This window comes from Odocoileus virginianus, chromosome 9 (assembly GCF_023699985.2).
Source record: "Odocoileus virginianus isolate 20LAN1187 ecotype Illinois chromosome 9, Ovbor_1.2, whole genome shotgun sequence".
Lineage (NCBI taxonomy): Eukaryota > Metazoa > Chordata > Mammalia > Artiodactyla > Cervidae > Odocoileus > Odocoileus virginianus.
The window spans coordinates 30,644,678-30,662,837 of record NC_069682.1 but is presented as its reverse complement, the minus strand read 5'-3'; the positions used below and the strand labels follow the sequence as shown (position 1 = coordinate 30,662,837).

The 18,160-nt window shown below is 41.8% G+C and overlaps 1 protein-coding gene across 8 annotated transcripts in view; it reads right to left on the bottom strand.

Annotated features, from left to right (window-relative positions):
* Positions 1-18,160, bottom strand: part of ARHGAP12 (Rho GTPase activating protein 12) — a 119,276-nt gene that overhangs the window by 88,947 nt on the left and 12,169 nt on the right. For 7 of the 8 annotated variants that reach the window (XM_070472132.1, XM_070472130.1, XM_070472134.1 and 4 more), the window contains exon 2: positions 10,747-11,518. In XM_070472132.1, the coding sequence (XP_070328233.1) occupies positions 10,747-11,433 (687 nt within the window). In that variant the 5' untranslated portion in view covers positions 11,434-11,518. Of the gene's footprint in view, positions 1-10,746; positions 11,519-13,513; positions 13,550-18,160 lie in introns of all 8 variants that reach the window. The other variant, XM_070472131.1, reaches the window with a different exon arrangement.

The window sequence follows — 18,160 nt, the reverse complement described above, 5'->3', positions numbered from 1 at the left end:
TCTTCCTGTGCCAAACACAAATCGGCCTGGAAACTGTGTCGTGGCCAGCTCTTCCCCTGGCCATCGCGGCACTTGATGACTGAGCTGGCACAGAATGGGCATGAAGTAGGAAGACCCGAGACTCAACCTCAGAAGAGGGTGTGGTCACCCACTGTTATCTGCTTGCCCGGCACCTCTCCCTTATTTTGGGAATAGCATGTCTGCCACTTCTTTAGGGGAAATGCTTTTCCTCAGATTTCATCTATGCAGTTTGGGTAGGGTGGGTCCAACCATGCCCAGGTCATAAGCATAAGCATATCCCAAACCAAGTCAATTCCTTCTCCAAGATTTTCTGAACTAGAATCATGGGAGGAAAAACGGATGCTCTGATAGAAAAACTAAGGATGTGACCCTAGTGCCCAGCAGCAACTTGTCTACAGCCATGTGGAAGACGTCTGTTTGGAAGAATGACGGCATCATGGAGAGAGAATCAGAGATGAGAGAGAGAAAGGATAAAAGGAATCCTGATAGGCATTCCCTGACACAGGTTCGATCCCTAGTCCAGGCAGATCCCACGTGACATGGAGCAACTAAGCCCATGCGCCAAAACTGCTGGGTCCGTGCGCCTGGAGGCCATGCTCCGCAACAAGAGGAGCCACCACGATGAGAGGCCAGCACACTGCAAAGAAGACCCCTGCTCACCACAATTAGAGAAAGCCTATACATAGTAATAAAGACCCAGCACAGCCAAAACTTAAAAAATAAAAAAAAGAATCCTGACAGTGAAAAGGCCCTAGTTCCAATCACCCTTAACACCTACATGAATAAATCCTTCCTGCAATTTGGTTACATGAGTCAATAAATTCACTTTTGCCTAAATAGGACACAGTTGGGTTTCTACCCCTAAGCTCTGACTAACAGACAAGAATTAAAGCAGAAAAAAAGGTAAAATGCATCTAGGAATCATGAGGTAGAAGGACAGGTAAAGGTTAGAAGAAAGGTAAAGAAGAGACCAGGGAAGCCTGGTGTCCATGGGGTCACAAAGAGTCAGACACGACTGAGAGACTGAACTGAACTGAACTGAAAGAAGAGACTGACTTGTCTTAGAAGAGGAAAAGGTAAAAAAAAAAAGGTCAGGAAAAATGTGAAAGGGAGGATAATGTAAGAAGTTCTATGTGGACTGTGAGCCCAAGGGCATGCATTAATATACGTGCAGGCATTTTATTGGAAAGATGGCCCATGGTTTTTACTAGATGCTCCGAAAGGGCGCAACCAAAAAGAGAAAGGGGCCTGGTAAACAGATCAATGCTAAATTAAGCAGATTCTCTGTTCCAGAAGGAAGCTAACGACAGATAATAAAGCATTTACTTTCTAATACCAGCAGTTTCTGAGCGAAGACCCCCAACAGTTAGAAGCAGGTGCTCTTGTCCTGGAGAATAGAAGGCATGCCAAGGAGAATAAGAGCAGTCATCCTAAGAGATCTCAATTAATTTTGCCTTCAGGTTTGACCCATCTGTAATTTCAAACAGATCTAGCTTCTCTCCCAAATTTCCATGTAATTAGACATGTATGCCTAAACTTTTTTAAAGAAGATTCATAAATTTTCACTCCATAATTACTCTGTCCAAAATCTTCACTTTAATAATCTGGGTTTCTGGATATCATGAAACTAGAGCAAAATTTGGTATAAATGTGTGTGCATTTCTTGAGAAAGGAGTTTTCACTTTCCATCAAATTCCAGTAAGGTTCCTGGGACTGTATGAACATGTATTTATTCAAGCACATAAAACCAAACAAAAAAACTTTTATTCTTTCCTGTCTTGATTTAGTAGAAAAGTTTGACAGATGATGATCCCAGGAAGCAGAAACAGAAGATGGTGTTTCCCAAACACTACTCAGAGAAGGAAAATATAAAGAAAGGAAAACCAAAAGGATACTGCAGTTGAAAAACCTCACAATTTTGCCTAAACGTGGCTCTGTTTACACTTGTGATCAGGTTGATTATAGAGGAAAAAGTCAAACTAACAATACCACCCAAAAAAACACTAATGATCCTGTCACTCTCAGGAATGCCACTAATTAAAATATTACTGAAAGATGATTCAATTTTAATACAAACAACTCTCCACTATGTGGAGGTGGTGATCATTTTTGCAGATTATTAAAATCCTTTTTCTTTACTTCTTACCACCCATTAGTACTACATGCTCAAAGCAAAGGACAGTCAAAGAAATGGAATGGAACGGAAATGTCAATCAAACCACATTACTACTTGCTAAGACAAGTTAACAGGATAAGAAGACTAATGAGGGGACTTCCTGGTGGTCTAGTAGTTAAGAACCCACCTGCCAATACAGGGCACAACCCCTGGTCTGGGAAGATCCCACATGCCATGGAGCAACTAAACCCATGCACCACAACCTCCTAAGCCTGTAACCTAGAGCCTGCGAGCTGCAACTACTGAAGCCCAATTCTCAGCTCCATTTTCAGAGATGAGAAAACTGAGGTTCAGAACTTGCCTGTGGACATACAACTACACAGCAGCAGATTTCAAATCTCAAAAGCCACATCCATTCTAAGTTCAGACACCACACTGCCCTAAATTTAAAAACTAAAATAAACAATACCCAAAACAAGGGGTGGTGGGGGGAAATTTTCCTGGCAAACTAGTAGTTGGGATTCCAAGTTTCCAATGCAGTGGGCATGGGTTCAGTCCCTAGTCAGGGAACAAAGAGCCCACCTGCCCTCAAGTGCAGCCAAGAAAATATTTTTAAATAATAATAACAACAGTACTCAAGAGACAATTCCAACTGCTTTCTAACAGCCAAGAAAATATTTTTAAATAATAATAACAACAGTACTCAAGAGACAATTCCAACTGCTTTCTAATGGCCAAGAAAATATTTTTAAATAATAATAACAACAGTACTCAAGAGACAATTCCAACTGCTTTCTAAGTAAGACACTGAACTTCATTCACACTTGACCAAAGATAATTACGGTATAAATACTGAAGATCAGGTTTTCAGACAAATTCACCAGAACATAGTCAAGCCATTATTATCTAGCAGAAGTCATCAGCCCCCAAATCTCCTAAAATTTCTAATTTCCAAACTGCTGTGAAGCAATAAACTAAACAGGAAGTTTGTGGTGAGTCTGAGCAGGTGACAAAGCAGCATTTCAGCGAATTTTAACACCGCTAAGTCCTGGCTCCAGCAGCATGGCAGGGGAAGGACTTAACAGAAAGATCTACCAATGGCAAACGAGGATTTGGATGAATGGGGACATTATTAGCTGGCGCTATACAAAGCTAATTTATATCTGTTTTTAGATTCAGCACCATCTTTGTGGAAACAGATTTAGGAAAATCTCTAACAAACACTGAAACCCTTTATACCTAATCCTGAATCAACCAAAGAATCCAATTAGCCTAAAAAATTACATCTCTCAGCATTCTTCCTTGTTTAATAAATATGCTGTTTGTATAATAGATATCTTTTAAATATTCCCTAGAGTGCAACTGCACACACAGTATGATCCTTACTTTGTAAATATACAGCTGTACGTACACATGTATAATTAAAATCTGTATTTTTTAATACAATAAACATCGATATAAACAGTCCACATAATTTGGGAATGAAGACTAAAAGGAAATATTTAAATACTTTTCAATTAGAAACAAAGCTTAAACCTATAACAAATTAGAGAGGTGATTTTATGAGCCCAGTATACAATGTTAACATCTTGAAATGTTGATGAACTGTTCCATATATAAAATTTTCCAGATTAATTTAATATTAGACTTCAAAGGGCAGAAAAACACTGAGTTGGCACTGTCAATGAAGACATTCTTTCTATAAATATATCTGCCAACGTAAGTAACTATTATAAACATAATTTAAACATTACTAGATTTACAGTCATCATAAATATTCATATTATATTTTAAAAATAACATGATTCTAAGCTTGACAGCATTCTGGCCTTCTTCCTAAAGTCATCGTTCTCCCTCTGGCATCCCATTAGCCTCACAGATGAAAGTCTACCATCTTGACTCTCCAGCTTTAGACCTCATTTTTGAACTACAGGGAATCAGGAAACTTGACACTCAAGGCTGGTAAGACACATATTAAAAGGATATTAATGAGATCATGAGAGAAAAATAGGACATCAGGAGCAAAGTGCACACTTTTTAAGCTCTTCTAAGGTTTGAAGCACTGAACTAACACTGATTTCTGAGTTTCATCTTCAGATCAACCGTTAGTATAAACTCTGAAATGACCTAAAAACATGTTGCTCTGGGGACTCTCCTGGCAGTCCAGTGGTTAGGCCTCTGCGTTTCCACTGCAGGAGGCACAGGTTCCACCCCTGGCCAGGGAACTAAGATCTCACATGCCACATGGCATAACAAAAAAAAAACGTTGCTCTGATCATGCTCTGATCAAGACACTGCGTATGATGTGTCTATTTTAATGGGGGGTGGGGGAGGGGGGTGAATTGAATTTTATGATTTTGTTTGACTCAGATTTTGGAATCTCTATATTGCATCACAGTTTTTTACCTCCAATTTCACCTCTCTAATATTCTTCGTAAACCCTATGCTGTGTCATGGGTCACAGCACTTTTGGATGACTTTCAAACAGAAAATGACTTCAAACAGAAACATGCATCTTTGATGGGATATTAATCCAGGTCTCCCCCTCCATGTATCTGTAGCTAAACACTGATCATCATTACATTTGGCACATCTACTATGCGTCGTTGCTGTTGTTTAGTCACTAAGTCGAGTCCAAATCTTTTGCAACCCCATGGACTGTAGCCCACCAGGCTCCTCTGTCCATAGGATTTCCCAGGCAAGAATACTGGAGTGGGCTGCCATTTCCCTCTTCAGGGTACCCGGGTACTATACTAGGCACCGGAAATACAGAAATGAACAAGATACAGTAGATAGCTTGGCCTTGGAGACTACATACAGACTGACTCATGAGAAGAAAGAAAACAAGCAGAAGTGTGATGAGTACGCCAAAGGAAAAGGACAGGGCACAATGGAAGCTTATGTTGAGAGAACCTTCCCCCACCACTGCTGAGTGGCAGAAAGGCCACCCTCTAACCAAGACTGTTAGGTGGTCAAGACAACAAACACTTAAAACACTTTAAAACTACCATTAAAAACTTTCCAATCACTTCCAGTTCTGGGGGAAAGAAGGAAAGGTACTTTATCCTATGCCTCACTTAGGCATAAATAAAAACACATAAAATAAACAGAAGATGCCTCAAAGGCAGAGAGAAAATAAACCTCCTATCACCTCAGGACCCAATAAGCCACATGCTGGTGAGCTCCCTGAGGTTACTTGTGGCTTCATCCGTCCCAAGTCTGAAGAGGGAAGTCAGCAAATCCAGAAACACCAACAGGCACTGACCAAAAAAGCCCCAACAAATCCCTGTTCCAGATGGAGCAAGAGACCCAGAAAAGGGGAAGACCAGCAAGACCGAAAGCTTTGGATATTACCACTCTAGTCCGGCCAAATGCCACAGAACAAACCAACGATTCCACCCACAGACCACCAGTGGTGACAAACACCCCAAAGCCCCACCAAGGTGGTGTCAGAGAAGGCAGGGGAAGGAAGCAGGGCAGTCACTGCCGGATGGTCACAAGACCTCCCCTCACCCCCACCCCCCACACACACGCACACAGAGGAGGCCGAGTGAGGAATCAGAACTTCCACCACTGCCGAGTGGCAAAAAGGCCTTCCTCTGAGCGGGAGGTCAGTGGGGTCACGCGGGACAAGTAATGAGGCATTTCAGCACCCCCAGCCAGCAAGGCAGCAGAGATTTACTGGGGAACCAGACACTAATGACGAACTCTCACTAATGAGAAGGCCAATGACATGGGGACTTGAAGAAGTTAAAGCCTCTGATACCCACAAACATTAAACACAGTCCAATTCCTAGCCGGGCTTCCCAGGTGACTGAGTAGTAGAGAAGAATCTGCCTCCCAATGTAGGAGATGCGGTTCCATCCTTGAGTCGGGAAGGTCCCCTGGAGAAGGAAATGGCAACCCGCTGCAGTATTCTTGCCTGGAGAATCCCATGGACAGAAGAGCCTGGCGGGCTACAGCCCACGCAGTCGCAAGGGTTGAACACAACTCAGCAACTAAACAACAACAACAATTCTTAGCCAGGTTAACCGAACACTGCACACTGGAGGCCTATTTACTTTCACTCCTATCACCCAAAAACACACATCTGGCTCTCAGCAAAACTACAAAGCAGGCAAAAGGCACTGCAAACACCATCCACACTACAGCGTCAAACTCAGGTATGGCACAGAGGTTGGAGTTATCAGACAGGGAATTTAAAATAACTACTTTCAATATCTTAAGGGCTGTAAGAGAAAAAGTAGACAACATACAAGAAGAAATGAGTAATTCAAGCAGAGGAGTGGAAAATCTCAGACAGAATAAAAAGGAAATTCTACAAATTAAAGCACTGTAACAGAGAAAATGCCTGTGAAGTGATGATCAGTAGACTGGACGTGGATGGGAAAAGAATCAGTGAGCGTGAAGATATGTCAACAGAAATGTCCCAAACTAAAAACAGGATAAATACCAAAGTGAAAGTGAGAGTGTCAGTTGTTCAGTCATGTCCCACACAAATATCAAAATACCAAAAAACACACACAAAGCCACACCATCACAATTAAAAAACAAAACCAAAAACCATGAAGAAACACTGAATGAAAAGGATCTACTGATGGCAAATAAGCACATAAAAGAGGTTCAATGATAGGAAAATGCAAATTAAAATCACAAGCTATTACTACATACCTATCAGAATGGCTAAAATAAAGTGACACAGGGGCTTCCCTAGTGGATCAGAGGTTAAGGATCCACCTTCCAATTCAGGGGTTACAGGTTTGGTCCCTGATGGGGGAACTAAGATCCCTCACACCCCAGGGCAACTAAGCCCACCCACAACTAGAGAGAAGTCCATGTGCCACAACAAAAATCCAGTGGAGCCAAAAAAAGAGGGAAAAAAAGTGACAATACCAAAAGCTAGTGAGCATGTGGAGAACCTGGATCATAAGCACTGCTATTAATGGTATAAAAGTAAAATGTATGGCCACTCTGGAAAACAGTTTGGCAGTTTCTTGAAAAATTAAACATGCACTCAGCAATTATACTCATGGGCATTTATGGCAGAGAAATAAAAAGGTAAATTCACAGAAAAATCTGTGCAGCAATGTTTACATGTAGCAGCTTTGTTGGCAATAGCCATACACTGGAAACTCAGGTGCTCTTCAACAGGTGAGGTGAAGCACAGAACATCCATACCACAGAATACTAGTCATCAACAAAAAGGACACTGATACAGCAACAACCTGCATCAATCTCTCAAGAATTGTGCTGAATGAAAGTCAATCCCAAAGGGTTAAACAGGCTGTGAGTCCATTCATATACTACTCCTGAAATGACCATATTATAAAAACGAAAAACAGATCAGTGGTAGCGAGGGGTTAAGTAGCATTGGGGGTAGGGGGGTAGTGGGTGTGGTGATAAGGGGTCCTCTCGTTGATGGAAATGGTCAGCATCTGACTGTACCAATGTTGACACTTCAACTGCGGTGTTATCCAAGATGTCTCCACTGCCAGTACTGGACAGAAGGCACAGGTGATCCTCCATATGACTTCCTACAACTGCTTAAGAAGCTACAACCTTCTCAGAATGCACAGTTTAATTAAAGGAGACTGATCAATGGTAGTATGTCAGAAAATCGGAAATCTCCTAGCAGAAAAATGGAGGATGGGGGTGTGGCTACTGACTGGGAGGCGGCTCACACGGGTGTGCAGAAGCACAAATCCATCAAGACTAGTACAATTCACACAACTGATTACATGATATGCCTCAATGAAAAATTACTTTACACTGCCTTTTGAATATTCATATCGTTCACTGTAGTCATGGTACTGATTATGTATAAAAGTAATCTAATTGTCTGTAAACTGGTCAACAATGAGACCATGGGTAGCTTTCAGCAGAAGCTCTTTACATTGAGGAGAGATTAAGGAAGCAGCAGGAAACAAGCAGATGCAGAGAAGTAAACACGTGCAACTCTTCCCAGAAGTTGCCGATAAGGAGTGGAAGGTGATCCTCGGAGGGGAAGGTATTACTGAAAAGCTTTATTAAAACAGAAAAAAATGAGCAAATTTACAAGCTGAAGAGACAAACTTGGTAAATAATGACTTTAAAGCCACATGAGCACACCACTACATAATGTTTGGCAAAAGGTTTCTGAAAAAGAGGGAACAAATATGAAGAGACCACCCTCTGACAGGAGAGGCCACGCCCACACCGCCTGTGCTGGGAGAGATGGCTGCTGACACAGACGCGCGTAGGTCCCATGGCGGAAATAACACTAAGAGAAACGACGACAACAGCGGTGAGGATGCTCAGTGGTACTGACCGCACACTGGGACAGCCGGCCCCAACGTCCAGTATGTGATACTCACACCCCGAGTGGTCTCCTCCACAAAGAACAGGGTGTGTGGTCAGATATGCCAGTGTGCAACTTCCAACATCAGACCATCGGGAGACAACGCAGCTCCTTCTGAGGGAAAAGCTAGATGCAATATCCAAGTATCTGCCAAGAGGCCCAACCAGCCCCATGTGAGTGACCATCCTAGAGGCAGCTGCCCCAGCCCGGCCAAGCCTTCATGAGACGGCAACCTCATGAGAGACCCTAAGCCTTTAAAACCACCAACTAAGCCGCTTCTAAATGACTGGCCCACAGAAACTGTGAGATAATAAATGTTTACTGTTTTAAGCCAGGCGATCTGGGAGTAAGTTACCAAGCAGCAGAAGAGACCTATTACTTACAGGCCAGACACAGGGGAGGTAAAAATAACTAATCTGTGATCCCCATGTCAAGAGGAGGAAAGAGACACACAGAAGTTAAACAATTTGCCCCAATCATCACTCAGCTGGTTAAGAGATATGGACCCAGATTCAAATCTAGAGTCAGCTCAATTAGCTGCTGGGCATGCATTACCAAACGGAAGCAGTTCCCATCCCAAGGCTTACATTTCTGCTGTGACATAGGAGGCAAGACTCTCTGGTAAGAGAGTAGGAAAAAGCAGGTGAATCAGAGAACTGAATAAAATGGAAAAGGTTTGAAACAACTGCCATGAAGAGTTAGGACAGGGTCTGGCTAGAGAAATCTAACAGGATTTCCAAACAGTCCAGGAGCGATCAGGAGGCATGACCTCTACACAGTGAATTTAAGATGAGCACAATGGAAAGAACAGAGGGCTGCCAGTGCGCCCACACACAAGCACAAGTCCAAGTGTGAAACAGTGGTGATGGCCAGACGGAAAAGACAAACAGGCCTTTCCCAAGTGCAACTGGTACAATAAGGAGTCGTGTACAGAAAAACTTGAGAACACTCTGTATATTCTACATCCAAGTATCACAAAAGGACTGAAAAAAGACTAAGATGAATGATGATAAGCTGACAGCACTCTCCATGTAACTGCCTTGATCTCAAGCATCACAAGATTTTCTAGAGAGCCTTCCCTTTTTCCTATCTCCATTCAAGACGTCATGAGAAAAACTAAAGCCTGTAAAAGAAAAAGAACATACTAGTTTCATTACAATCAGACCACACCAAAGAGCAGCCTCACAAGTATTCACTGACTTAATCTGATGAGATCTTAAAACAGAGCTTTAGGCCCAAAACTTATCGAATTCACTTAATATTAAACTTTTCTAAATACATTCAAGTTTTAATTTCATGCATGTTTTTAAAATTACTTCACTTCACTTGACAAACTGGCACAAACTAATCTCAAAATAAACAACACACAAGATGGTGGTGGGTGGATGGGAAAAAAATCAAACAATAGATACAAAATTTTTTCCAAGATACTTAACACACAAAAGTACTTGAACAGATAAACATTTGTAAGCTATCTCTCTCTCTCTCTCTCTCTCTCTCTCTATATATATATATATATATATGTATGTATGTATTTTTTAAATATTCGAAGTTAATAAACAAGTTTCAAATAACAAGAGTTAGTATTCTTATGACATTTTCCCTTACTTTCATTATTACTTGAAGACTTAGTGAAAACAAGACAGAATAAGTGCAGTCAAAAACCAAAAATTTTCTAGTAAAAGAAAAAGTGTCCAAACTTGAGGCAGTTCTGGTCCAATAGAGGAACAGGAATGCTTAGGGAAACCTTAAAGTGAACCTCCATCAGCCAAAAAGTTATTTCACATGTTCTCTCTCTCTCTCACTCTGGATAAACCTATGTACTCTGAAAATAAAGCAAAATAAAAAAATAAAGTAAAATAAAAAAAAAAGTAAAATTTAAAAAATAAAATACTCTGAAATAAAAAAAATACTCTGAAAATAAAGTTAAAAAAAACCCTATGTACTCTGAAAATAAACATAAAGCAAAACGATTCTTAAGTTTTACAAAGATTTTAATTAAAATAAAGACTATATTAAAGAAAGTGTAAATGACAAGGTCCTACTGTATAGCACTGGGAGCTATAGTCAATATCCTGTAGTAAACAATATGGAAAAAAATATGAAAAAAGAATATATATGTATGCATACATGAGTTACTCGGCTGTATAGCAGAAATTAACCCAACCATACTTTGATAAAGTAAATTTTTTAAAATAAAAAGATAATAACACCCAGGCTCAAATGGCTCTGCAGGCGGCACAAGTTTCCCGTCACCGCCAGTCGGTCTTACCCTCATCTGCTCGGTGGAGCTGCTGCTTAGCTCATCGCCGGACTCCGAATCCTGCTGGATCCGTTCCGAGCCTTCTCCCGCTGAATCACAAGACTGCTCCTGGGAGAAGCCAGCTTTCTCTACCTCCAGGAACTCAGGACCGGGAAAGTGACCAAATAAGCGTGTCCTATTCTGGCCAGAAACTTTGGGAGAATGTGAGTCACTGTTGAGTTTTCCGTTATTGTGGGTCAGGTCCAGGCTGAGGCTGACGGTCTGACCTGGAATGTAACTGGGCCCAAAATTCTGATTGGCATCACGAACAAGACCTGTTCCTTGAACAGAAGATGAGGATGTCTTTCCAAAGCTTGACAGCTCGGGCAACCTGTTCACATTCTCCGAAGACCGCTGGAGGTGGAGACTCTGCGCCGTCTTCACAGAGTGGTTTGGCAGCCCCGGGGCCTGCTTCACCGGCGGCATCAGGGCTCGGCGGCCCACCTCCTTCACGTACTGGGCCGGCACGTAGAACGCTTTGGAACTCTCGTCTGGCTTGACCTGCCACCAGTCATCATTGGTCTTCTTCACCAGGAGGTACCGCTCCCCTTGCTTTATCACAATCTTTCTGTCCTTCGCTTCGTACTCGTAATCATACTCCACCTCGATGTACACCGGCCCTGGAAGAATCTTCCCGCCTCTGTCAGCCATCTTCATTCAGCAATATTCACCTCTCAGAAAGGACACTTTGCCACATTGTGGCTTTGTGGCTTGTTGGATCAATGCTGCTATTTTTATTTAACTGGGGAAGGGAATAAAGAAAAAAGTTAACCTGGTCTGGATTTTTAATATTCATTCACAAGCATCACATAATAAAGAACAACACCTTCAAATCTCAAATCTAGAAAGTACACCTGTGCCTAATACTGTATGTACCACCCTGCATTAAAAATGCTCTCATTCTAATGGAAATCTACATTTTTCAATCATTTATGACCAAAGCCAAACCAATGACTGGAAAGGCAAATACACTAACCAGACATATGACTATCAAAAATAAGAGGTGAGAGGAACTCTCCTCTTCCTGACTGCTCACACCTCCTTCTCTCTCTCTTAGAAAGGCTCACTAACAATAATACATGTTAGGCACTGACCAAAGGCCAGGCATTAAGCCAGGTTAACTGTGTGTCTCACCAAAAACCCTTTCTGAAGCTGAAGCTAGAATTTCAACGATCCTGAATGCCGTTCAATTAATTTTAGAAAATTCTCTATTTTCTAAAATGATCAAGGGCATGAGTTAGCTTTAAAAAAAAAAGTGATCCAAATATGTAAGTTTAATTTCCTAGTATTAATGGGAAAAAAACAAGTTATTCTTAAGCAAAATACACACACAAACGGAGAAAAGAAACTGCTAATTTACTTTTGTTTCCTCTTACAACCACCCCAGGAGGACCACAATCCTCAGTAAGCTGAATTCCACAAACTCCAACAAATATCCAATCTTTTTAGTTGTAAATGTCAAAAAATAAATTATATACACACCACTCAAAATCTACTAGAAACAGCCCTAAACTGGCTTAAGAAATCTAGGATTCACTTTTATTTCTATACCAATTCCAAATATTTTGGTATCTCATAAAACACAGCATTTAAGCTTCAAAATGATCAGAGGAGCTCAATTTTGCTCAATTCAAGTCAGGCCCCAAGCACTGTGGGATGAATGTGGTTTCCCAAGAACCTATGTCTAAGTCCTAACACAGGACCTGTGAATGTGACTATACTTGGACATAGGGTCTTGGCAGATGCAGTCAATCTCAGATGAGTTGCACTGATTAGGGTGGGCCCAAAATCCAATGGGCTTCCCTGGTAGCTCAGATGGCAAAGTGTCTGCCAACAATGCGGAAGATCCGGGTTTGATCCCTGGGTCGGGAAGATCCCCTGGAGAAGGAAATGGCAACCCACTCCAGTATTCTTGCCTGGAAAATTTCATGGACAGAGGAGCCTGGTAGGTTATGGTCTATGGCGTCGCAAAGAGTCAGACACAACTGAGCAACTTCACTTTTTTTTCTAAAATCCAATGAGTTTCTAGGGAGGGAAGACGGGAGACAAGGAGAGGAGACACACAAAGAAGATGACCACGTGCAGACAGACGCAGAACTTGGGGGTGGAGCAGCTACAAGTTAAGGAACACCAAGGACTGCCAGCAAGCGCCAGAGGCTGGAACAGGCAAGGAAGGGTTCTCCCTGGGGTACTCAGTCCTCCGGCTCCAGAACGAGAGAACACGTTCCCGTTTTTTTTGGTGGTGGTTTTGACCGCGCCACACAGCATGCAGGATCTCAGTTCCTCGACCAGGGGTTGAACCTACACTACACACCCTGCAGTGGGAGCACGGAGCCCTCACCACTGGACCCCTAGGAAATGACCCAAGTTTCTGTAGTTTAAAGTCCCCAGTTCACAGCACTTTGATACAGCAGCCCCAGGAAAACACACTCAGCTCAATACTCGAGAATTCTCAGGCAAACCTGACTCTTGACTATACCAGAAATGTTTACACAAGGTCCCACAACAGGCTACCAATTTCCCTCAGCACCCAAGTAATGGGCACGGCGTCACTGACACTGTATGTGCCATGACCACCACACCCTGAGGACGACATCCTCCGAAACAGATAAAGCCCAGGTGATAACTAGTTACACAGTTTCTGCAACTCAAATTTACTTTGTAGAAACAAACTACTTGGAAAATGAGTTTAACATAGTAATGCTGTTTCAAACAATAGTAAAAATAAGAAACGTACCTTAGAAGAACTAAACATCCAGTATTACATTTAAACCTATAAAAAATAAAATAAACTTCATCAACTTTAACCAGGATTGCTGAAAGAAGACTAAGGAAGGCAATGTTACTGGCAATGCATGACTTTTTTTTTTTTTTACAACAGCTGTAAGGAACACCAACAATTTTGCACATCAGGGCTGTGTCCAGCAACATCCTCCAAACACGTAAAACCACAAAGTATACTTTCCCACTGACCCTCCAACTTCATTTCCACTTTGTTTCAACTTCATTTCCACCTTAGTTATCCTGACAGAAATGACTTTAAAAAATTTTTAATTACATGAGAAACAACTTTTGTAAAAACTGTTGGGTGGGGAATAAATCTGGAATGTGAGACATTCTATGAGAAACACACCTGAGTGCTTTAAACAATCAGTTTCATGAAATGAGAGAGTCTTCTAGATTAAAGACAAGTAGAATACATCTGCTAGATCCACTGGGTGTTCCAACAGGCACCTAAAACTTCACCACATCCAGAATCTACCCCGCCAGAAACTACCTTGCCAAATCCACCCAGTCCTTCCCGACATGGTAAATAGAAATTCTAAGCTTCCAATCATTCAGCCTTTACTTTCACGCATTGCCAGGACATTAGTCACTAGGAGTGTTAATCCTTCTACCTACAGAAAAGTTTTTCACTACAGCTTTTCAAAATTCCACACTGAAATACTTATCCTCAGGCAATTTGTTACTTTCCAGGAAGTAACAACTTAAGAAACACCTTTGAAGATACTGAACAAATAAGGGAATACACAGAAGGTTAGGGGCTCCCAGGTGAAGCAGACCTGGTCAGACGCTGATCTGCAGGAAAGAAGCAAAGGAAGTAAAGAGTAAGGAGTAAACTGCAAGGGCAGGGGCGTGGGGTGGTGAGAGGCATCCACTGACCACACAGATAAGGAGGAGGAGGAGTCAGGGAGAATGATAAGGCAGTTTCACTGCACTCAGCATGGGACGCCCGGACTAAAGTTTTCATTACTGTAAAGGAAATGAGAACTGCGGGGCGGAGAAAGACAGGGAAACAGTTCAAAGACTGCGGAGAAAGACAGAGAAACAGTTCAAAGACTGCAGACAGAACAGGTAGTTAGATACAAGGCAGGTGACAGGAGCCAGAGAGGGCACGGGGCGGGGGGCAGGAGGGGGGAATAACAGGAACCGAGACAGTAAGGAAGTAACCAAGCATTAGTTGCTCAGTCGTGCCCGACTCTTTGCGACCCCATGGACTGCAGTCCACCAGGCTCCTCTGTCCATGAGATTTTCCAGGCAAGGATACTGGAGTGGGTTGTCATCTCCTCCTCCAGGGGATCTTCCCAACCTAGGGATAGAACCCAGGTCTCCTGCACTGCAGGCAGATTCTTTACTGAGCTACAAGGGAATGGGGGTGGGGGGTGAAGTGGGAAGCCCCTGAGATGATTAAAATAATAAACTTCTAGAAAGTCATATCGCGGGAATTATGTATTACAATCCAAGGTCTAAGAAAAGTCAACATAACAAATATGAAGAGAAAAGCCCTATTAAAAAGTATACGTACAAATAAAATTGTGGGATGGCTCTAAAGTACTTCAGGAAATGGCAACCCACTCCAGTATTCTTGCCTGGGAAATCCCATGGACAGAGGGACCTAGCAGGCCACAGTTCATGGGGTCACAAAGGGTCAGACACAACTGCCACTAAACAACAGTATGACTGAGCAGGCAGCACACACACACTCTAAAAACTGAGATCTAAGGGAAACTGATCTGCAAATATGTGGATACCTTATGCTATTTTTATTTTTTAAAGTTGTATTAAAACAGAGGTTTATGGCTTTAATTTTGGTTTGCTTCTTCCTCTATTCCCCAATCTGTGGATCCTTTTTCATTCTTTACTGAGTCATAGCTGATTTACAATATAGTGCACGTTCCAGGTGTACGGCACAGAGATTCAGTCACACACACGTTCTTTTCCAGATTCTTTTCCCTTTAGGTTATCTGTTGCTGGTGTTTAGTCCCTAAGTTGGGTCCAACTCTTTGCAACCCATGGACTGTCGGCCGCCAGGCTCCTCTGTCCATGGGATCCCCCAGACAAGAATACTGGAGTGGGCTGCCATTTCCTCCTCCAGGGGATCTTCCGAACCCAGATATCGAACTCCCGCCTCCTGCACTGCAGGAAGATTCTTAACCACGGAGCCACCTGGGAAGCCCTATTACATACTACTGTTTATCCTGCTATCTTAACCTCTCAAGTATTTTGGTTAGCATCTTACTCATTCAACACCACCACCCTCTGAACACAACACTCCACTGACTGAAATATGCTCTACACCCATCACCACACTCCTCCACCCTTTTTCATCACACACATACACACACAACTACTAAGAACCCAACGACTAGGACAGAGTTCTGCACGTCTACTGTCCAGTAACAACCTCTGCTTCTCTTTGAGGCATGAAGCACTTCTGACCCAGGGCCTTCCCCTGGTATTTCAACAAGAACAAACACACAACTGTTTAGAGCTTTTACTTTCCTCCCCACCAAATCAGATACAGTTCTACCACGCTATTTTAAACTCTTCATGGCCTCCTCCTTTCAGTCTACAATTTTTCTCATTTCTTTCCCAGCACAAATTACACAGCTCAGCAAATGCTATCTTCCACCCCCAGGACATCAGCTTTAATCAACTACATCTCACAGAATAAGATCCCTACCTGGTACAACAGGAAGTAAACAAGTAAACAAAGTCTCAAGAGGACTATGATAAATGTATCCATAATTAATGACCTGACAATTTAAGTTTGATACGCATGTACTACATGCTTAACAATTTTAATACCATGAACAACAAAATGCTAATACAGCCTCACATATGTATCAATCCACTTAAAAATACCACAATTTAAGCACCAATTCTTGACATGGAAGTCCTCCAGCAGCTTTACAAGTACTTGTTTAACACTCCCTGAATAGGCCTCTACTAAAGAAATCAAATAAACTTTAATGAGCACAACAAAAAAGTTAAAAACAACTCCAGCGTAAGTTCCAGAATAAGAAAGTATTTCACCAAATAGTTCTTTAAATCATTCACTTAACAAGAAACGATAGGCCATGACAGAGATCCTAAGGTTTCTTCTGAATGCGTGATCCCTGTTTTCTAAGAATAAAAATGTACAGGATATAAGGTATTTCTTTAGGCCTAAAGAAGACAAGCAAAATATACTGACTGCTATCATAAACTATTCTGGTCATAAAGAAACAGCAAAAATAGGAACAGCAGGAAGGATACAGGAAATAATCAGTTAACTGAAAAGCAGTAGAAAACACAGTCAAGCAGAAACTGATAAAGGAAATTCAAAACCAGATTTAAATATGAAACAAAAATGAGGAAACAACAAAAGAAGTATTTCAGAGAGCAAGCATCTTTTAATAAAAGTGATACTTGCATGTAGTATTTCAGAAAGATCTATGTCAGAAAGTCTCCCTTAGTCAGAAATGAGGGGGACCTAAGAAATTTTTCTTGGATTGTTACAAGAGTGGGAAAATATTCCAATTTATTTTTTAAATATTTATCTATTTGGCTGATTGGGTTCTCAGTTGCAACACAGATCTTCGATGCATCACACAGGACCTTGCCATTGCTGGGCATGGACTCTCTAAATTGCAGGGCTCAGGTCTAGCTGCTCTATGGTTAACTGGGATCTCAGTTCCCCAACCAGGAATTGAGTCCCTGACCCCAGCATTGCAAGGCAGATTCTTAACCACTGGAAGAGCAGGGAAGTTCCGAAAATATTCCAATTTTAAAAGGAAGTAATATGACCTTAGGGCTTCCCTGGTGGCTCAGAGGTTAAAGCATCTGCCTGCAATGCGGGAGATCTGGGTTCGATTCCTGGATCGGGAAGATCCCCTGGTAAAGGAAATGGCAACCCACTCCAGTATTCTGGCCTGGAGAATTCCATGGACGGAGGAGCCTGGTGGGCTACAGTCCACGGGGTGGCAAAGAGTTGGACACGACTGAGAAACTTAACTAACTAATATGACCTTGGGTTTGATGATGAATTTTTAAATGTACCTCCAAATGCATAATTCATAAAAGAGAAAATTAAAGAGGACCTTATTAAATTAATATTACAAATTTCTGCTCTGTGAAAGATACAGAAAATGAAAGCATGGACCACAGACAAGGAGAAAATATCTGTAAAATAGATGTCTGATGAAGGGCTTTTATCCAGAACATACACAGAACTCTTAAAACTCAACAAAAGAACCAAATTTTTTAATGGAAAACAATCTGAAAAGACACATCATGAAAGAATATAAGCACATGAAAAAATACTCAACTTTGTGTCATTAGGGAATAGCAAACTGAAATAATGAGATACCACTGTACCACTATTAGAATGGCTAACATCCAGAAAACTGACACTACCAAACGCTGATATGGATGTAGAGCAATGGGAACTTTCACTCACTGCTAGTGGGGATGCAAAAGGGCGGAGCCAGTTTCGAAGTCATTTAACAGTTTCTACATAAGTGAATGTTGTCTTATCACACAATCTAGCATCAAGGTTGATGATTTGAAATCTTATTTCTACAGAAAGTCCTGCATGCAAATGTTCAGAGCAGCTGCCCGA